At 39.5% G+C, this 21,631-nt stretch overlaps 2 protein-coding genes across 5 annotated transcripts; one reads left to right on the top strand and one right to left on the bottom strand.

The window, feature by feature from the left end:
* Positions 1 to 254: 254 nt before the first annotated feature.
* Positions 255 to 9,138, top strand: PRPF38B (pre-mRNA processing factor 38B). The gene is made up of 6 exons (XM_042819309.1): positions 255 to 539; positions 3,477 to 3,545; positions 3,836 to 3,987; positions 4,072 to 4,132; positions 6,574 to 6,797; positions 7,072 to 9,138. Exons 1-6 carry the CDS (start codon positions 255 to 257, stop codon positions 7,928 to 7,930), a joined length of 1,650 nt encoding a protein of 549 aa, XP_042675243.1. The 3' UTR covers positions 7,931 to 9,138.
* FNDC7 (fibronectin type III domain containing 7) lies at positions 5,644 to 21,625 on the bottom strand. Of its 4 annotated transcripts, none has more exons than XM_042819305.1 (15): positions 21,548 to 21,625; positions 21,089 to 21,454; positions 20,746 to 20,764; positions 19,477 to 19,734; positions 18,103 to 18,357; positions 17,077 to 17,337; positions 16,335 to 16,592; positions 14,662 to 14,916; positions 13,967 to 14,224; positions 13,308 to 13,562; positions 12,251 to 12,505; positions 11,454 to 11,714; positions 10,863 to 10,892; positions 10,326 to 10,389; positions 5,644 to 7,171 (listed from the first exon to the last, which is right to left on the bottom strand). In XM_042819305.1, exons 2-14 carry the CDS (start codon positions 21,149 to 21,151, stop codon positions 10,352 to 10,354), a joined length of 2,466 nt encoding a protein of 821 aa, XP_042675239.1. In that variant the 5' UTR covers positions 21,152 to 21,454; positions 21,548 to 21,625; the 3' UTR covers positions 5,644 to 7,171; positions 10,326 to 10,351. The 4 variants fall into 4 exon arrangements, with proteins under 4 accessions (XP_042675239.1, XP_042675240.1, XP_042675242.1 ...); XM_042819306.1 differs by having other exon boundaries at positions 21,553 to 21,570; XM_042819308.1 differs by having other exon boundaries at positions 16,335 to 16,433; positions 21,089 to 21,619.
* Between the last annotated feature and the right edge of the window lie 6 nt (positions 21,626 to 21,631).

Below are 21,631 nucleotides of genomic sequence, written 5' to 3'. Positions count from 1 at the left end.
CTCCCCGCCTCCTGCCAGGCGGCTCGGGCCCGGCCCTTCCTCGCGCGACCGAGCGCAGGCGCGCGGCTGCGCTTCCCCGCGGGGATTGGCCGGCTCGGGCCCGGAAAGCGCGGCCGTCACTTCCGCCGGGGCCGCCATCTTGTCGGCAGTTGGCGGAGGCAGCGCCCGACCCGGCAGCCCGCGCTCCGTTGTGGCGCGGCCGTTCGTCCGCCTCGTAGGCCGCGTGCCGCCGCCCCTCCGCGGGCCCCGCCGCCATGGCCAACAACGGCCCCGCCGTCGGCGCCGGTAACTGCCAGGGGCAGCAGGCGGTCCAGCACCAGCCCGGCGCGGTGCCGCCGGCCCAGCAGCAGCTGCAGAGCGGTGCTCCCAAGCCGGCGGCCTCGGGCAAGCAAGGCAACGTGCTGCCGCTGTGGGGGAACGAGAAGACCATGAACCTCAACCCCATGATCCTCACCAACATCCTCTCGTCGCCCTACTTCAAGGTGCAGCTCTACGAGCTCAAAACGTACCACGAAGTGGTGGACGAGATCTACTTCAAGGTGAGGCTGCGGGCCGCGGCCTAGACTCCGCGGGGCGCTGCTGGCGCCTGCCCCGAACCGCCCGGCCGCGACGGCTCGGAGCGGGTGGGCGGGGACTGCGGCCTTCGCCTTCTGCCTTTCTGCGGGGTCCCCCTCCTTTATCCACTGGGAGGGATGGCAACGCGTCTCTTATTGCTTAGTTAGAGGGTTCGAGATCTCTGTCTTTCGGAAGAAACGTCTCTCCCGTTCGTTTAGCGTTGGGGAGTTGCGAGTTTGCTTTGAGATGGGCAGTTGGAGTCAGGGCAGAGGGCGTGAAATGGCCGTCCGAGGGCTGCGCTCTGAGACGGAGGGTGGGGAGGGGACCCGCACTGCGTGCCGCCCCTGAAGACAAACGAGCAGCCTCTGCAGCCCGGGAGCCGCCAGCCCCGTATGGCTGCGCCAAAGGCATGGCCCCGGGCGCGGGTGGCTGCGAGGGGAGCTGGCCTGTGGCTCTTTCCCGATTAGAGCTTAGTACTTCCTCACCAGTCTTCTTCCCGGTCAAAAACGAGTTAGTTATGGCGCTGCTCGTGGCCCTGGGTTGGATGTGCTGGGAAGAGACCTGCATCAGTGTGCCCACGGGTCAGTTCTTGTTTTGTTAGCGGGATTGACCGTTCTCCCTGGTTGAGGTATGCGTAATTAATGCTCATCAGCACAGCTTCGGTTGTTCCGATAGCAAGAGCACAACTCGGATATTTTGGGCTGCAGTTATCAGCCAGCTGTATTTGGGAGATTATGGGGATATTTTTCTCAGGTACGTTTGGACTGCTTGGTAACATTACTGTATCACTAAGCTGATTTTAGTACTAAACTAGTCACTAAACTGATTTTTAGTCTTCAGAGGAAAAATAAAGCTGTTTAACCCCAGAGTAAGTCAAGTCACTGTAACTGGAAATAACTCTGCAGAAGTGTTTTGAAATATTTGGCATTGTTTGCCCATACTTACAAGGGTAGTGTGCTTTTCCTCTCTACGGTGATGCTTTTCTGCTTGACCTGTGGTGTTGTGAACAGATTTCTGATTTCTTCTAGTACTTGGAGTTGGAGTCTGTTTACCATTTGCTGCATGTGAAAGAAAAACCATGTTCTATCAGAAAAAAAAGCAGCAAAGTTTATTTTTGCAAATGAAGTCAGGAACTGAAAAACTGATAGATATTCGGAGTACATTGGAGAACTTGCATGTATTACGTGGATCTTTTCAGACGCAGTCCAAAAAAACCAGTTGATGTGATTAATCTTTGTATTGGTAGAGTTCAGCTGCAGTAGTTCAGCTAGTTCTGTGTTAGTGTTTCATTTTTTAAATGGCTTCATCTTAAATTGGAGAGGAGTGTTGACATATAATTAAAAGTCAACTTATTAATCCAGTGTAAATACAGTTTGTCTACTGAGCTTGACAGTTATTTTTCCTTACAAATAAACTCTAAAGGGGAAACTCAGATCCTTACTTACTCATGTGTGATAGATATGAAGAAGATGGTCTGATGGTGAAGGTACTTCAGTGATATTTAGAAGGTCTTAATTCTGTTCATATTTTAAGGTTCCTGAGTAATGTTGAGTAATTGCTGACCTTTTTTTTTTGTCTTTTTGGAGGAATGCAATATCTGCCATACACTTTCATATGTATTTGTTTTGGGAATATGATTAAGCAGCTCATTTCAGAAATTCAAGAATTCGGAATCTTGGAGTCTCAAGACGAATGTTCTGACTTGACACAGGCAGCTAACCATAGGGCTTGTTGTTGAACATACAGATTCTTTGTAGATATTTGAATTAATTCACAAGTAGCTTAAGTCCTGTTTGTTTTAGTTCTGGATCGGTGAAGAAGGTGACTTCCTCTTTCTTCCTTTTTGATTTTATGTCCTTATGCGTGTCTTCAGCTTCATGTACTCTGTGTGCTTCCAGACAAGAGCAGCACATGTAGTAGACTTTGTCAGAGTAAAACTTTAAGTATTCTTTTCTGAAATAAGTATTATTTCTGGGGCTTTTTATTCATGTCTGGGGAAAAAACAGCATGTTTATATTGAAAAATTAGAAGCTGCTGTTGCGATAATGTCGTATTTGATCCTTTAACTAAAGTACTTCTATCTCCCGTGAGAGGCTAAAACAAATAGTGGGAAGGATATACACTCTTATTTATGTAATATTTCTGAAATTTGCTGACAGTGCTGTAATATGGAAACCTGTGGTGGATTTTCCCCAGTATTGTTTTCTTATGTTTAGCATTTGGCAAAGACAGTAACAGTCAAAAACAGTCAAGCCTCTTCTTTCATCCCATGTTACATCTCTGATTTCAAGTAATTGTTTACGTAGCAGGTTTCATTTCATACTCTGGTAGAGTTTTAATACCTGAATGGCAGTACAGCTTGGCCACTAGCACACAGTCCCATGTAGCACTGCTGAATTTTTGTCTTATTTTTTTTTAAGTTGATGTCTTTAGGAAATGTCATTCATTGACCCAGATGTTATTCCTCTGAATTTCAAATGCAGCGTGGGCTGTTTGTGACTCTTACTGTCATCTGTAGGGAATGATGTTAATGACGTTTGTACACTCATCTCAAAGTGCATCTCAAAAGATTTGAATTGGGCAAGTTTTACTCTTTATTACCTATGAACCGTTTTAAGAACATCACTGCAGTTTACAGGGAAAATAACACTTGCTTTTAAAGTGTTTGCAGTATCAAATATAAGATGCTTTCTTTGGCTTGTTCATTTTTAACTCTGTGATTTTGGGTAATGTAATTTAAAAAGCCAAATGCTTTGTTTTAGAGACAAAGCAGACTTGATCTTGAGTTTCTGATAAGACAAGCTGATCAAGACTGATTTAGGCAATCCATTGTTTAAATCAAATCTGTATACATAGCTAAACATTATGGGTGTTTATAATTGTTCCTTTTTTCTTTGATTTTCCCTTCCCTGCCCTTTCAGGTTACGCATGTTGAACCATGGGAAAAGGGGAGCAGAAAAACAGCAGGCCAGACAGGAATGTGTGGAGGGGTAAGTAGAAGTACGTGCTGCCTTAAGTTTTTCTGTTTCTGGTAGAACAAAGTTTCCAAGCATAGCTCAGATTTGCTTGTATGTTGGCTCAGTTACTACATGTGAAAGTATTTATTACAAAGAGTTGATATATTCCCCTTGCTTCCAAAGGAGATGAAACTGTGGAGGCAAGTAGCATTACTTTTTTCACATAGTCCTGTTAATAGAGTTAGAGTTAGCCTGTATTAGTGATGGTGTTTGTTTGTTCCCGTTAACTTCCTGGTTGTCACTAACATTTTGTTCTTTTAAAGGTACGTGGTGTTGGAACTGGAGGAATTGTGTCTACTGCCTTTTGTCTGCTCTATAAATTATTTACACTGAAGCTCACCCGTAAGCAAGTGATGGGCCTTATTACACATACGGACTCTCCATATATTAGAGCTCTTGGATTTATGTATATTAGGTAAGTGTTAATACAACCAGCTGATGGCTGATGTGATACGCAGAAGGCTGCATTAAAGTTTTTCCATTCTTTTTGTACTTAAAGGTACACACAGCCACCTACAGATCTATGGGACTGGTTTGAATCCTTCCTTGATGATGAAGAGGTATGTCGGCGAGGGTAATAATTTATTTTCTTTTGTTTCTTTCCATGTTACCACTTTAGAACTTAAAACTGTTTAATAAGATTTTCTGTAGTTTGATGCTACAAGTTTTTATTCTTGTAATTTCATTTATTAGTGCAGGAAACAGATCTGAGCTGGGACCTGGATCATTTTTCTTTGATTTCAAAGATATAATGAAATTTTCAATTGATCACTGTGGTTTTTTGTTTTTTTTTTTTTTTAATTATAACATCATGCAAAACAAGTTGATGAAATCACAATGTGGACAGTAAGCTTTATGAGTGCATTTTTTAAAGAAAAAAATTATATTTAAGCTATAGTACGTGCTGAGAGTGCTGATTTTGCCTTTTGCAAATACTGCTGGGACAGGAGAATTGGTACTCGCGTAGAAAGCAGTGTTAGCCTAAAAAGAAATACCTAAGATCTCTGTAAATTTTGGAATATAAAGAGAATATTTTTTGGGAGGAGAAACAGCTAGATTTCTGCATTAAGTGGAGTTACTAACATTTTTTGACAGTGAAATGCATCATGAGGTGCTGACATGGGAATTTCACTGAAGCGGATGCTTTAGTGTGCAGTAAGATAGGAGAGTGTCTTTGCTCCTGCTTACTGTCGGGAGAATCACAGTAGAAACCTGTGGATGAGGTTTTTAGGTACATCAAGGTGAATATTGACTGTTACATAGTGTTGCAATTTGTATTGGTGGAGCAGATTGTAAATTGTATCCTGGGTTTAAGAGTTGCACAGGAGGAATCCCTTGCACTCTTCAGTGCCACAGTTGTTAAGTACTTCAAGAAAATTCAATTGATGTCCAAATGCCCGTATTAAGAAGCATTAATTATATCTATAACTGCAATACAGTGCATTTTTAAACAGTTTTCTTTCATGCCAAGTATCAAAAGCACTAAGCAAAGGAAAGTTATTTCAGGTAACCTTGTGCTATTGTACGTTTTTAACAGAAAACAAATTTACATTTTGATTACATAGCTGTTGATATCCTCATTCTCCCCTAGATGGTGCTACTAGCTAATGTAAGCTGTGTTATAACTTAAGAGTAAAATTGGGGCAGCGTTGTTTTCAGGGTCTGATGAGTAGCTTGATTCCCTGGACAATAAACAAATCACAAATGTGATTCATTGTGCAGATCTTAACTGGTTTATTATTCAGAGTACCAATTTTAGTTCATACGCTTTAGTCCTTACAGTTCTTGGTTATCAGAGTGTATTTGTTTGTTGTTGTTTAAAATGATCCAGAGTATTTTTTGAATTAGTGTTTGATTCCCAGCTCCTTTCAGTAGCATCGTGTTACCTAGGGAAAAATTGCTTGGGGCTGTTTTAAGTTGCTTAGCCCTAGTCAGACTCATTGGATGAAGCAAATTTATCTGTAAATTTAAACCTACCGGATTTTTTCCTCCAGTTCTAAAGTATGTGGAAGCACTTCATCTTTTGACATGCTGCTGTGAAAATGAAAGACTTCTCAGGATACACAGCTACTTTTCAAAATGTTTCTTACGTTTATTTTGTTAACTGTACGTACTCTCCAGGTGCTACGTTTAACTCATTTTTTTCTTCTTTAGATCTCTGCAGCGATTATATTTGGAAATACTGTATATCTGAACACTTAAATGTGTGTGAGTGCAAGCAGTTTTACATTTAGATTTTCTCTTCCTGTTTAGATAACAAATCTCACTTTCCTTGTGTGCTTGCACTATAGGTTTGGGACTGACAATAGCTGACTAACATGTCCTGAGCTGTGAGAGGGCATAGCAAGAAGGCCTTCATGCGGTAATGACCCTTTTCAGAGACAATGGTCATCATGGATTATGCGTTTCCAATTATTTGTTCATTTATTTATTTTTTTACATATTTCTAAATTAGAAACCTCACTGCTTCATGGCAGTTGGTTTGCTATTGCTTCCAATATTGTTAGGATGCCATTTTGTACTACAGATTTTTCTATGATCATTTTTAGATAGGCAATGATATCGTTCTTAAGTGATTTAGGCCACAGGGTTGGGTATGATGTTATGCAGTTGTGCATCCACAAAAAGTATTAAATGTCGTTTCAGAGAACTTCTCAACTTTGTGGCATTTATATAAAATACAAGATCATACTGTATAACCGGACTGTGTAAGGGGATTTTGTGTTAATCTCTGCACTGACAGTCCCTTAGCATCCAGATGGTGCAGGATTAGTATGTTCCTGCATGCACATGTACTAAGTCCCACTCCCTGTCTGTAACATACTGCCAAATCCAAAGGGTGCGGAGTTAAGAGTTTTTCTAAGGAAATATATTAGAATAAAAGACAAGTAAACTTACATAATCGTGAGACTTCAAGAGGGCAGTAATGTAGCAGCATTTTTTCTTAAATAATTAAAGAGTATTTTTGACCATCAGGATATTTTCTGTTTGTATTTTATAGGACTTGGATGTGAAGGCCGGTGGAGGCTGCGTCATGACCATTGGGGAGATGCTTCGTTCCTTCCTCACTAAGCTTGAATGGTTTTCCACATTGTTTCCAAGAATTCCTGTGCCAGTCCAGAAGACTATTGATCAGCAAATTAAAAGCAGACCCAGAAAAATTAAAAAAGATGGCAAGGAGGGAATGGAAGAAATAGACCGGCATACAGAACGTAGACGTTCAAGGTTGTATATATGTCACTTTGTAAATAAAGGTTGAAAGTTCATTGTTGAGTGACTTGCTATGAAGAACTAAGTAATCTTTTAGTAAGATGGCTTTTAGGGCAATTAGTTTATGGATGTTCGTGGATAAAATCTGACAATAATGCTCTCTTGTAGGCTACCTGTATTTAAGATGAAATACACGCTGTGTATGTAAAGCTAAATCTATTGTAGAGTAGACAGGTTCCCTTCACTTGGTAAACTGTTGTTTCATATTGAATACCCTTTATTTTAAAAGGTCTCCAAGACGATCCATCAGTCCCAGGAGGTCTCCCAGAAGATCCAGAAGCAGAAGTCATCATCGTGAAGCCCATGGGTCATCTAGTTTTGATAGAGAACTTGAAAGAGAAAGAGAACGTCAGCGATTGGAACGTGAAGCTAAAGAGAGAGAAAAAGAGAGGCGTAGGTCTCGAAGTACTGATCGTGCACTAGAAAGGAGACGAAGCAGAAGCAGGGAACGATATAGAAGCCGTAGTCGAAGTCGTGACAGGAAAGGAGACAGAAGAGATAGGGATAGGGAGCGAGAGAAAGAAAATGAACGCAGCCGGAAAAAAGAGAGAGATTATGATAAGGATAGAGGTAGTGAGAGAGAAAAAGATAGTGATCGGTCTAGAGAAAGATCGAAAGAAAGGAAAAGTAAAGGTGACACAGAAGAGAGAAGACACAAGGATGACAAAGATGACAAGAAACACCGGGATGATAAGAGGGATTCCAAAAAAGAGAGAAAGCATAGCAGAAGTCGAAGCCGGGAAAGAAAGCATAGGAGTAGAAGCCGAAGTAAGAATACGGGCAAGCGCAGCAGAAGCAGGAGCAAAGAGAAATCAAGTAAGCATAAAGGTGAAAGCAAAGAGAAATCAAATAAACGAAGTAGAAGCAGAAGCAGGGGAAGAACAGATAGTGTTGAGAAGTCAAGAAAACGAGATCACAGTCCCAGTAAAGAAAGATCTAGAAAGCGTAGTAGAAGCAAAGAACGTTCCCACAAACATGATCACAGTGATAGCAAGGACCATTCGGACAAACACGATCGTCGAAGGAGCCAAAGTACAGAGCGAGAGAGCCAGGAAAAGCAACAGAAAAACAAAGATGAGACTGTGTGAACTCTTTAAGAAGTGGATCACATTGAATCCTATAAATGTTTGATTAAATCCTGCTTATTTTTTCTTAAAGTTGAAATTGTGCAGTAGTTGATGAGCATTCTTCTCCAACCTCCCTCTAGGCTGCAGATTGTCATTTCCTATTCTGGGTAGGGAAGTGCCTTTGTAAACCCATTCAATACATTGACGGTTTCAAAACCATTTGTTTAGTTTAATTTGTAATCCAGAGATTGTTGCATTTTTATTGTTCAGATGTTTCTGAAATGTACAGTCTGTACATATGTCCTGAAAATGTTTTAATTCCTTTGGCGTGGTTGCCATGTTGGTTAAATTTGTATGAGGCAATAAACTGCCACTAATTCTACTTTCGTTTTGTAGATGTGGAATTATGGTTTGTATTATCCTGAAGTTAGCGTGGCTGTGCTTCACATAATAGCATGGCTTTTTAGGGATGGACCTGAGTGTGTATAATAGCTGAGATATTTATGTGCATACGATGTACATGGAGGGCTGCAGATTTAGAGTAACACTTATGTCCACTATACCTGCTGTTTTCAGAAACTTCTAAAATGTTTTTTGTTGATTACCACTGGTGTCAAGTTGGGAGTGGAATTCTGAGGAGACAGTAGTTTAGATGCAAATTTTTAGTTTATAATGGGCTTTTTTAGGACAGGATTCTTTAGAAAGGCTACCTCAGGCAAACACTGTAAATGGGTGAGTACTGTAGCCATCTGTGCATTCTGTCTGGGAGAAAAAAATACGTAAGGTTCTGATTTTGTTAAACACCATTTATCAATTTATGGTAATTTAATGTTGTTAATCGGCAGCTGCACTCTAAGTTATGATAATCCTGAGCTAATGAAGGCATTTCACATGGGAAGAGGGAGGTAGGAAGAAGAAAATCATTTCAAAAGATTTCAGTTTCAAGCTTCCAAAGCATTTTTATAAGTGTAAACATTTAAAATAACAATTACCTGATAGTGTCCTTTTTTTAAGTCATATTTTCTACAGATAGTAAGATTGCAGTTTGTGCTGAACATTTCATCTGGCAGATTTTTCTTTTTAAACAGGTTGTTAGGAGCAAAAACCAAAATGCGTTATAGGAAAAAAAATCGTGTCATTAAAGTCCAGGTCTATTTGATAGATTATTCTGACTTGTATTCTAAGTGAGAAGAACCGTCTGGAATAAACTCTCAATTAATTCCTTTGTATTGGGTCTCAGCTTTTCCCTGCATGTTTATTGCCACTTGAAGAGTGTTTGTGTTCTGTGATCTTTCCTTTGAAGACAAAGCGACACTTTTACATAAAAACCCCAGTCTGATCATACTGTGTAATATTTCATGTGAGTTGTGCAGAAAAACAGGTCTGTGTCAGCTGGAAAAGTAACCACAGTGGAGTATGAGGAAATGTTATGCCTTTTCCAAAAACCAAGAAGTCAATGCTAGTAATAACTGTCAGCTCAGCAGCAAAGCAAAAAAAAAAAAGAGGACGTTGAGTTCATAAATTAGCTCTCCAAGTTATCAAGGATACATGCACTTTTATCAAATAGGCATAACATAGAAGTCTCAAACTAGTTTTGAGTGCACCTGAACTGCTCTTTGTTAAATTTAATTTTTTTTTTCAGCCTTTACTGTTTTGGTATCCATTAGGTCTGGAACACTGCTACTGATCAGTGAATGTTCTGGAACAGTTTTCAGAACTGATTGCTTTACACTGAAAATTACAGTTAGAGATTACCAGGATCTCTTAAGTTAGGTGTATTTTATAAGCGATCTCATCATCAGTTGAGGCTGAAATTCAGTGTCCTAGATTAAATCTCCAGCTTCCCTCTTCCCAATCTTCAAGTATCTATGACTGTTGCAATTAGCTGTAGATCATCTTTCCAGCTTCAGGGAAAGGATATTTAGGGAGAATGATGTTAACAGTGTCAGTAACATCCAGGATAGTTGAAGTGAAGGAAAGTGGTGAAGAGGAAATGATCAACTGGGCGGGGGGGGGGAAGGGAGGAGGAAAAAAAGGCCAGCAGTGACTTCTTGCCATCCTTCTGAGACAAGGACAGTGAACTGCCCAGAAAGCTAGTACTTTAAGGAGGGGAGGAGTAATCTTAGATAAGAAAATAAAGTAAATGAGCAATGGAGAGTATCTTGATCTGTTTGTTTCGCTTCTGGCAGTAAGTAATAAAATTTTATAAGAAATACTCGAGGGAGTGAAAGATGGGATAGTGAATGAGGGAATCAATCAGTGTTGATCAAAGGAGTAGACAACATGAGGTAAACGTGGTGGACTTCAACAGATCAGTTATTTGGTAGAATTGATTAAGCTTATTGCTCTAATTCCAACAATTTTAGCAGAAGGAAAAGTCTGATTAGTACATTGCAATTCTGACCTGATAACTTACCTCCTCATCTGAGCCAGAATTTCCATCTAGACGTGTTCTGCACTGCTCTTCCCTCTGTATATCACTGTAACAATTCAGAAATTCACATAACCAGTTATGGAAAAGCAACTATCTAGTGAAGTGCATTCAGTGTTGTTTCAAGCCTTTTATATAGAGAAATGAAGCACAAGACTATCCTGTTGGATCCCTTGTGAAATAAAGTAGAATGGATTCAGGTAAGTCACATTTAGAGTAGCGACCTTGTTTAATTTATAACTGAATATGGCTGGGCTATAAAAGATAAGCCTGCCTTTTATTACGTATTATTAGATAAACAGTGAAAGTCATGCGACAGTGTAGAAGGCATGATGGTACACAGGCAACAATGCAGGTAACGGTGGTTTTTAATTATGCTTTGTAAGATGACGTGTGAGATGAACCTGCATGACTCTAAGCTTTGACTGTCAAATATGTACTATTTGCAACTTGGTTTTACACAGTGCTAACTAACGTGCTTCTGTGAACATGATCAATGGAATGAATGTACTGTGTTCTTACCCATTCCAACAGAGCTTCCAGAACAGGTTACTGAAATGACATGAAATGGTAGTACGAATGTTAAGTTTTAGGTTGTAGGCTGTTGAATGTAGTCCATGTTAAACAACTGTTCAATTGCATCACAATACAGTTTGATAGCGGATGAAATTTATGCCCTCAGAAAGGAATCACAAAGAAACTAGTACTACTTCAAAACGTTCAGTGCCCACTTGGGATTCGTTTCTAGAAGTTCTTGATCTTTTTTAATTAACTTCTGATTATAAAACCTCATTTATTTGCCCATGTATTATAAGCCCTGCTCTCCCAACTGAAAATTAACTTCTCTGTATTCACTAGAATCACCGGTTAAGTGTTAGTGATCCTTATGCAAGATCTGTGCTAAGAAAAAGCAACTTTCCTGTGCTTAATCTTGAAGTGTTTCTGAAGCCCATCACACATACTGCAGAATAGCATCCACAAAATTATTCTGGAGTGAGCACAATAGAAAAGTTCTGCTGCATGCTGCCTTTACTCAAATAACTTGATTACATTTTAACTATCTAGTGTGCATGAGGGAAAAAAAATAGCGTTCAAAAAATTTTAAAGATTTACCTGAATATATTTTTTTAGGACAAAAGGTGAGCTTCAGCCTCTTATCCGTAGCTGGAGATACTACTGCTGTGTAAACATCACCACAAGGTATCTCAGTAATATCACAGTAACTTAGACCTGAGCGAGGTGAACAAGTGAAATTGCCTTTTGAGCCACGTAAATCAGTAGTGTAGCTTATTGTTTCTTCAGAAGCTCGCCAGTATACCCGGATACCATTACTGCCAAGTCTATATAGCTTCACTCCAGAAGGACAGCAAGCACCTAGCAGAATAAGAAACACATCAGTACAGATGTCTGTAAAATACAGTATGTTCTAAATTCCTGTAGTGCCTTTTCACAGACAACATGATTACCAACATGTTAAATAGCAGCATTTCCTTGAGAAGTTACTTAACAGAAAACCAGAATAATCACTGAACAGTGCTAGGAAAGAAAATGCTCTCTCAGGCTCAAATTATGGAGCTGGAATTTAACTACTGTTTTGTAGTACTGGAATACTGTTCTTTCTACTTATTATGGAGGCAGTAACCTAGAAAACATTTTGTGGATTCTGGAATTTAATTATGCCATAGCATAATTAAATATTTGTTTCAGGAGTATTATTATTAAAGCTTCTTTCAAAGTTGTAAGAACAGGGTTTAAATAATATGTGAAATTAATTCTATGTGCTTTTATTTAAAAGAGGGTACTTGCAACTTTATTGAGTTTCAGTTGCATTACTTGCATTAGAGGAACGCTATTCAATTAAGCTGTATATTAAGTCATTTTCTCCTTAATTGCATTTATTGTTTACATACTGGAAGAATATCCTTGATATGTGCAATGGGATGTCAAACCAGTTTCACTGATGGCTTTCAGTGATACCGTGTAGTTGGTGCCACATGTGATGCATCCCAGGAGACAGTAGTTCTGAAGAGTGTGACATCTTGCCTGCCCCTTTGGAGACTCCAGTGTCGTTGTGTATGTGTGTGCACCCATTCCAGCAGACCAGGTGACGTTTGTTACCGACTGTGTCACTTGAGTTAGTGTCAGGTTGTTAGGGCAACAAGGAGCTTAAAAGTAAAATAAAAGTAGAGAGTTCATTTTTTTCACTTGGAAAACAAAGCACTTTGAAGGATTGCAACTAGAGCAGTGCATTGAGAGCAATGATAACTAGCATACTTTTCAGGCAAACCTTAGCATGGGGAAGATGACTCTGGCTCCATGTCTAGGATCTGATTAAGCAGGGTCCATCTCTACCTGTTAAGTCACGTGACAGTCGAGGTCTGCCTGTGTTCAAAGGTTTTTTCTCTACAAATCAAAGTAACTGTTAAAAACTGAACTGCCTATTTAAAATTAATCCTAAAATTGATCCTATCCTAAAATTGGCCTACATTAACCCCAGAACTGTGCTTTGTAATTGTCTGGGTGAAAAATATAGGATAAAGTTCTGCTAACAAGTTAATAGCAGGAATTACAGTAGGAAGTGCTTTAATCTTCTCTTTAGACTGTTTAGTTTGGTGATATGGGCATAACCTCATTGCTTCGCCTGGTAATATTAGGAGTCAAAACACTGACAAGGGAGTTAATATATTTGTTAGCTGTGATGTATCATAAATGATTGCACTATGGCTGCTTACACTGAGGCAAATGCCAAGTGATCCTTCTCTCTCTCTCTCTCTCTCTCTCTCTCTCTCTCTCTCTCTCACACACACACACACACACACACACACGTATTTTAAGCAGAGCACAGGAAGAGAAACTATAATTTGCACAAATGGTAATTTTTATATACATATACGTGTTTATAAACACATGTAGAAATATTATAGTGCCATGATACTAAGTATTTCACATCAAACAATTCCCACATACCGGTCTCTAAAGGGACACTGTAGCTTGGCAAGCTCTGTCCAGCTGGCGATCTTGCTATGACACTGACAGAGAAAGCAGATCCACAGGGAAGATTAATTAGGGTACAAGAGTTTCCAGAGCTTGTACAATGCCAAAGGCCAGCCTCTCCTCGGGCAGTTACGATATATGTAGCTTCCTCGTTGTTAGATTGCCAGTGCACACTGATCACAGAAAGAGCCTCCTTTGAGATATTTTTAATTTCAGGACTGCAGGGAGCTGAAAGTTGTTTAACAGATTGTTTATACATACCATAACAGTTACACAAAAATTAACTTCCATTTGAAACTAATGAGCTCCTTTGGAAAAGTGTGTAATCCTGACATTGTTACGCTTAGTGTGAATTTAGAACTCATGACAGAAATGATAACACAGATTTTTGCATACAATAACAGCAATGAATTGTAAGTGATTTTCAGAAGCTTGGAGCACTCAGTAACTTTCAGTCCAAATCTTTTTTTTAGGTCCCCCATCACAGTACATTTTTAAATACTTCCAGCAGCCTCCTGTTTTCACTTATGTCTGTTACAGTAACTTAGACCTCTGCTAATGCTTTTCATGCATTAATCACTGCAGTCTACCTAATTATTTCCTCTGCTAAAGGAAGGTAGGAATGCACATACCTGTTGCCACATACTTAGATGCACACGATGTGTTGCTGCCCCTGGCCTCGCTGAAGGAGTAAACGGTGACGTTGTAGCGGGTGTTGCAGCGCAGAGCAGACAGGGTGCAGGCGGTGGCCGTGTCGTTGCACAGCACCGTCCCCCTCCCGGAGGCAGCCTTGGTCTCGTACATTTCAGCACCGCGGACGGGAGCCCAGCTCACCTCCACCGTGTCGCTCGACACCGGCACTGCGCGGAAGTTACTGGGGCAGCACGGCGCTGAAAGCAAGGCATAGATGGAGGTTCAGCCCGAGCAGAAAACTGTCATTTGCCTCTGTGCTTCATAGCTTAAATCGCCAAAGGTGTCTTGTATTGCACCAACTGAGCGTCGTTAATCCCAGACTTACTGCCCGAGTACTTCCACACCCTTTTTTTTAACAAAGGGCCTCCTAATGGATATGTAATCATTGCATTTATATGTACTTACACATAGAATTATGAATATCCTTGATCTAAAACTGCAAAACAACTGGAGATTATCTAATTCTTAAGGACGTTCTTCACAATTTCCCACTGAACTGATTATTTTACCCCCACACTAAGGAAAAATTGAAGTTTAAGTCATTATCTTGAAAAAATGAAAATGTACATTCAGCTCTATCATAAATACAGGTAGCAGATCCAAAAGGAACTTGCAAGAATACTTTACTACTTACCAGTTGTGTAATTGAATACATCACCTAAAGGACTCTGCCCTGCATTGTTATATGCAAAGACACTAACGAAGTAAGTGAAACCGCAGTCTGACTGGAAATGGCACTGTGTGTGGGATGTGTTGCAATATACTTCCAAGCCATCGTCGCTCTTCACAAAAACCACATAATAATGTCCAAAATTTACTCTAGACCATGATATCAACAAGTTTCCATGTTCATCATCTTCAATTGATATATTTCCTGGTGCACAAGGAACTGAAAAAAAAGATTAGAAAAAATAATTGTCATTGGAATATTTGTATTCAAGTTATGCTGTAGGGGGAAAAAAAAAAGGAAAATCTGATACATGTGGAATTATTCTACACGGTTTGAATATTTAGAATTGTCTTGCTCAAGAAAACAGGAACTCAAATGGCTTTACAGATGATGTTACTTACATTTAGATGAGAAGTGACTGTGATTTTTACAGAACAAAACATGCTACCTTCATCACTTACATAAGAGAGATCTGCTGAAGGAGATCCCATAATCAAAAGCAGAGGCACCAGGCAGTATTGCAGAAGAAACTGGCACATTCTGTTCTCACAGATAAATAGTTCTGGATGATTATCAGAATACTAGTTTTAATAGCATTTGTCATCTAAAAAACTTTTGTGAAAACCTTTGATATGGTGGTACAAAACTCACTGACTGTGTCTGATTAAAAAAAGTAATTTGTTTCGGTTTCCTTTCTGGTGGCATCCTAAAATTTTGCAATAGGCTGAAAACTCCATAGGTTTTGCTCAAATAACATCTTTCCTTTCTTTATGGTTCAAAGAGTTCAGCTTGCTGCTAATTAGATTATACATAGTCAAACAGAAGTAATATGGGCTGAGAAGATTACAGACCACAGCTTAAACTTTCTCTTACCAAAGGCTTTCATTCCATCAGAACTATTCCCAAGTTCCTCTCGAATGATCTCTAACTCACAATGAGAGGTCAAAATGAGGTAGGTAACATTACATAAATCAGTAATTAAGCTGTGTCTGCAAGGTAGCATGTAGCTTCCATGGTTTAGGTTTTGCTTACATGGGCCATACATCTAACAGACCAGTAAGCATTAATCTCTGACATGGTAATGGTGCTAAGTAGCAGAGATTAGCAGCTTTTGTGCTGACCAAGCTGCTACCTGAAATGGTCTATGACCACATCTTAATTAAGTCCAGTGGTACCATTTTAGTTGCAAGTGTTTATTTGTTAATCTGCATTCTAAGTTACAACTATATCTAGCCTGAACAGTTCTCAGTCTATGGCCAGTCCTCAGTGCTATTTCCTCACAGATTTCTCCTGGTCTATTTGTGACAGATCTACCATAGTAGGATATAGCTGCTATTCCTTAGATTAGTTTTACACTCAGAAAATTGACTTTAGAATATGTACTATGGGTAAGAGGAAAAGGCAGACTTTTTGTTTCAACTAACAATATATATACACCACTGCCAGTTTCTCACAGAAATACTAAGAAAATTTAGGCTATTATCTCCTAAGCACAAACATACATAGCATAGTTCATGCACACAGTTCAGAAGCAAAAACAATTTTGAGAACCAAGAATGTTAATGGCCTAGCATTTGAAATTAAATAAATGTATGCCCGAATGCCATAAGCTATGTAATAATCGATTGTTCACATACTAGTTTTTAAGCTCACTGCATCAGTAGGATTACTGGATCCAGCATCATTGTGTGCTGTGACAGAAACAGAATACTCAGACCCGCACTGGAGCGATGGTACTGTGCAGGAGGAAGAAGATGTGTTACACTTCAGTTTCAACAGTCCACTGGAGGCAGTCACACTGTAAGTCAGAGCTCCTTCTGCTGGCATCCAAGAAACAATAGCTCTTAAAGCTCCGCTACTGAAAGCTACTTGAACATCTGCTGGTGCCTTAGGACCTACGGTATATCAGTTTGGAACATACTTGTAAATACAGCTTTGCACATGGTCTACAGACATCATTGTTCTCAGAACATGCAAATGAAGAATTTTCAACCCTCATTGATTTAAAAGCTAAATAAATAAATTATTTTAGTTGTACTCTGACAACGAGCATTCTTTTAAAATTCCTTGCCTTATTTGAATATTTGTTGTTTAAATAAGTAAGAAAAATAAGTAAGAAAAATCCTCAAATTAGTCTAAGCATGTGCAATCTTTACCCAAGCCTGTAAAACTTTGCTGGTAGTTAATGGTATCTTTACCTCAGTAACATTCATTAAACATAGACACACCATCTGAGTTTCCATAGAATAAAACTTACATGATGAGAAAACCTATCCAGTGTATCTTAGAAAAGCATGATGTAATCCTATGTACATAAATACTTCTTGGTACAGCTTCTTATAAAATGCTTACAAAGTTTCAGAAAAGAACATTTCTTACTTGTTCTTTGGTTATATGTGAAATCATCTCCAGGAAGGCCGTTGGCATTCCAGGCATATGCTTTTATAGTATAGAGAGTTCCTGGATCTAAGTTTGAAAATACAAAGGAGGTATTGGTGGTGTTCTGCTTCAGCATTCTGCCCAAACCGTCTGATCTCATCAGGGACACAGAGAACCCAACTGCCATATACACAGCTTTCCAGCTCACTGCAATGGAATCACAGCTCGGGGAACTGGCAGACAGAACTGGAGCAGACAAGACTGTTGAGAAAGAATATCACTTAGGCTTTAGTTTCTCAGTCATACTGTTTGGTGGGTTCAAATACCAGAAAAATACCCAGAATTTAAAAATCACCACCTTAAAAAAAGACAAAAAAAAAAGAAATAATAAAAAAAAAAACCAACCCAGCAACCCCAGGAAAACAAATTAATGCAAGACTGGCAGAATAAATTAGGAAACTGATTTGGTACTTCTATTATATGACAGGTTTTGTAAAATGAATGCAATTCATGCAACTTATAAACAAATTACAAAAGGTTGAGTGTGTAGAAGAATGCAAATCACTAAGACACTGTATTTCCCATCATCTAAGTTTTACATTATCTTATTGTTTTGTGCTTTTGGTTGTATTTTCTTCATTTATTCCATTCTGTCAAGTTGTGTCTCTTGTTAAAATAAAATCCAGACATTCACAGAAACTCTATTAAAACTTCTCTATTAAGCATTAACTTTCAGTACAGTCACAAAGCAAAACCACTAATTCAGATTCACGTCCTTGTCATTAAGTCAAATGGTAGAATTCCAGTCCTCAAAAACTGCAAGGAGAACGTGCTCAATACAATCTAAAATGCAAGACTGTAATTACTGGTACTGCTATGCTTCTTAACTACACTGCTACGCTGCTCATTTTCAGCTCCAAAAGTTTTTTTAAATTTTTTTTTTCTTATTTTTATTTTTAAGTTAAGATACTTGCATAAATTCTTTAGATTACAATAATGCAGAATGGAAATAAAAATAAAATCCACCTGTTGTTGTTTTTCTGGAAGGTGAAGGGCGGCTCTTTCCTCCTGCGTTTACAGACCTGATGGTGATTCTGTAGCAGGTGGCTGGTTCCAATCCCATCACTGTACCTGGTGATTTTGTGACTACAGTTTCAATGCAGGAATCTCCATCCTGTGCAGCCAGCAGATAACTAGTAGCTCCAGGTACTGCTCTCCATTCTACTGTGATACTATTGCTAAGTTTTGAGTAAGCTTGATCAATAACAGGAACGTCTGGAGCTAAAACATGAATAACAACAAAAGATGCGCTAAAAAAAAAAGAATTAAAACGTATTTGGGATGTCAGTATGTGCCTCAAAGCAAATGTATTTATAGGGAGGAAGCTCTCTTAGACCCAAGCATTTTCTCATTTGTTCATACTTGACACCCTCTTTTGTCCCCTTTTAAAAATGGCAACATATATTCTATAAGACCATGCCCCCAGAACATTTGCACTTGTGTCTTTCTGTGTATTTGAGCAATTGCTATGTATTGCATTTTTTCTCCTTTTAATATACAGTCGTTAGTAGCAATTCATAACAAAAGAGAATAAATAGCATCATTGGTATCAGAAATAAATTAGAAAACATGGATCATTAATGTCTGTTCTCAGATAACTGATCTAGCAGTAGAAGGCTTTTATACCTATCGGGATAAACACTGCTACTTTTAATTGTTATTGCACTGATTCCTTATATTAACAAACAAACAAACAAAAAACAAACAAACAAAAACACTGGGAAGGTAATGACTATTTCTAAAAATTATTACACAGAATCACGGAGTGTCAGGGATTGGAAGAAATCTCAAAAGTTCATCTAGTCCAACCCCCCTACTGGAGCAGAAACATGTCAGGTCACACAGGAACACCATCAGGTGGGTTCTGAACTTCTCCACAGTCTCTCTGGGCAGCCGGTTCCAGTGTTCAATTATGATTAAAAATATTTTCAAACAGAATTTCAACACAATATTTTCTCAATTGCCCTTCAGCATGAGTTAAAAAGTACTTTGTTTATGTAGATTCTTCATCAATGCTAGCATATGCTAGCAGTCCTTTGAAACAAAAATACCATTTATCAGCACCAGTGTATACAGCTTCACATCTGCACTTGTAATGAAAGGGCAAATAATTTGGAAAGCTGGAGACTGAGCAAGCTGTGCATGGTAGCTCAGGGAATCATATAAGAAAAAAGAAGAGGAGAAAATGAGCTAATCATGCTGCTACCAAATTCAGTGTGAGTGTCAGCAAAAGGTTTCAACAGGAATGGCAGCTATTCCCTACAAATACAACAAACATCAGGGATTCCAACCCTTTAGAGGTCAATTGAAATTACTCTTCAAGAAGGTTCTCTTACTAACCTGTTGATTGCACAGTCTGTGTTTCTGCCAGAGTAATTCCATTCGTGTCAATGGCTTCTGCTTGTATAGCATAGGCAGTATTGGGAATTAATGAAGTTAGAGTGCTCTTAAGTGTCCCATCACTAAAATAAGCCAGTAAAGAATGGCCTACACTATTCACAGCTGTAGCTGTGACTCTGTAAGAAGAGGCTCCTGAAAACTTGGACCATCTGAGATAAATGCTTCTTGAGGTCACGTCATATATAGACATAGAGAAACCTAAAAAAACAAAACAAGACAAAAAAAAAACAACAAAGCAACACACAGAGAAAAAAAGCTGCACACGAACACAGACGAAAACAAACCATAATCAGAAAAACATTTCAGTTGTTCTTGAATGTAGGGAAGTCTTGACAAGACGATTGTTCAGACCCTAAGCAAGCATATAGGTGAACTGATTTTTAGCAGATCGACATTCCACTGATTCTGCAGTGCTATTTCCCTTGTTCACTTCTGTAATCTCTTAATTACTGCAATAACTACCACTTGCTCTCATAATATCACTTGTGATATTATCACCATTTTATTATGTGATAATATCACCATTTTACTGGAAACCCTTAAACACTTCAGTCTACTTATTTTCTAAACATACTGGATATAATTCACATATAGATATACAACCTTTTGAAAAGCACTCTACATGAATAGGATCAAATGTGCGTTCTGCAGCTTGTGGAAAGAATGTGCTGCAATAAGCACCTAGGTGCTAAAACAGCATGGCTATGGTTAAACGTTTAAGACTTTCACAGGTCAGTGTATTCCTGGAGGAATATCCTGCTTATAGACTGAGCACATTTTGAAAGCACTCCTTGCAGTCTTGTATTCCTCATATTACACACACAAGGCAACAGGAGCTCTTGGCACAAAACGTGAGACTGAAGGAAGTCTAAAATGCACAGAACACTAAAAGATATTTAGTGCTCAGGAGATTTTGATTGTTATTTATTTGTTTGTGGCATGAGCGAATCCACCTGTGAATGTTAGATAGAATTGAGACTCCTAAAAGTGAGGTTTACAGTTTATAAAGGTATCAACAATATCATCACAAATTTCTAAAAACTCAGTCAATCCTGGAAAGTGGGTTTTTTTTGTTTGTTTTTTGTTTTTTTTTTTCCCCTAAAACACCGAGAACTTACACAGTTTATTAGAAATCAGAATTGCGTATGTTCTCTTTGGACCCAATCAGAAATGAGCAGCCAAAACCAAAACACCATTTTGAAGATGTACCTGTGTTAGCTGAAAAGACCTGAAAAGGAAGACATAAAAAGTTAGAAATACGAAGCAAAATATTCTATTTGGGAAACTAAAAAACTCCTAATGGTGCTGGTAATAACAATATCAACTTACAAGATTACACGTTTTAACACATTTCACTGATGTGATGTGTTTGTTCAGACTCATTAAGCACAGACACTGCAACCAGTGAGGCAGATCGGCAGATTACATTCCTCGTTCTCCTCTACGGATCTGCCTGTCGATAGGCAGGCTCTGAAAGATCCTATCTCTTCAAAGCCTTGCCAGTCACCTGTAAACGCTCGCAACACTTGGAAAGAAGACCAGTCGCACTCACCACTTGCAGGCTGTGGAGCTGCAATCCGACGAGCAGCAGCGATGCTCGCTCCGAACCGCGCATCTCCGCGCAGCGGCGGCAGCCCGGTCCTACACGGACTTCAACTTGTAGGTCAGCAAGTTTTTGTTTTGTTTTGTTACAGTTCCTGTATCGAATACACAAAACTAATACAATAATCACGCCCAATTCAGATCTGAAACTTGCTGTTTAGTTTACGGTGGCTCTTTCCGTCTGCTCACAGGCACGTTCCTTTCAGTCTGTGATTTCTTTTGAACGGAAAGACGCTCCCCGCAGCGGCCCGCAGCTCTCCTCCTCAGCCTCTGTGCCGTTTGAGAAGGCACGGAGTTGTCCACCAGGCCGTGCCCTCTAACAGAAGAGGGATTTCGCGATGAACCGACGGCCGGCTGCACCGTGCATGGAGGCAATTTCGCTCCCCAAGGAGCCGGGCTCCTCACCTACCCTACCAGCAGCCTGCCAGAGAGAAACCTTCCTCAAGGAGGGCGCGCCAATCGCCGCCCTCCCGCCCGTCGCCACCTGGAAGGC

This window comes from Centrocercus urophasianus, unplaced genomic scaffold, assembly GCF_019232065.1.
Source record: "Centrocercus urophasianus isolate 14NV4802_14NV808 unplaced genomic scaffold, USGS_Curo_1.0 seq_18, whole genome shotgun sequence".
NCBI lineage: Eukaryota > Metazoa > Chordata > Aves > Galliformes > Phasianidae > Centrocercus > Centrocercus urophasianus.
The sequence above is the reverse complement of the archived record's forward strand: the minus strand, read 5'-3'. Positions and strand labels throughout refer to the sequence as shown.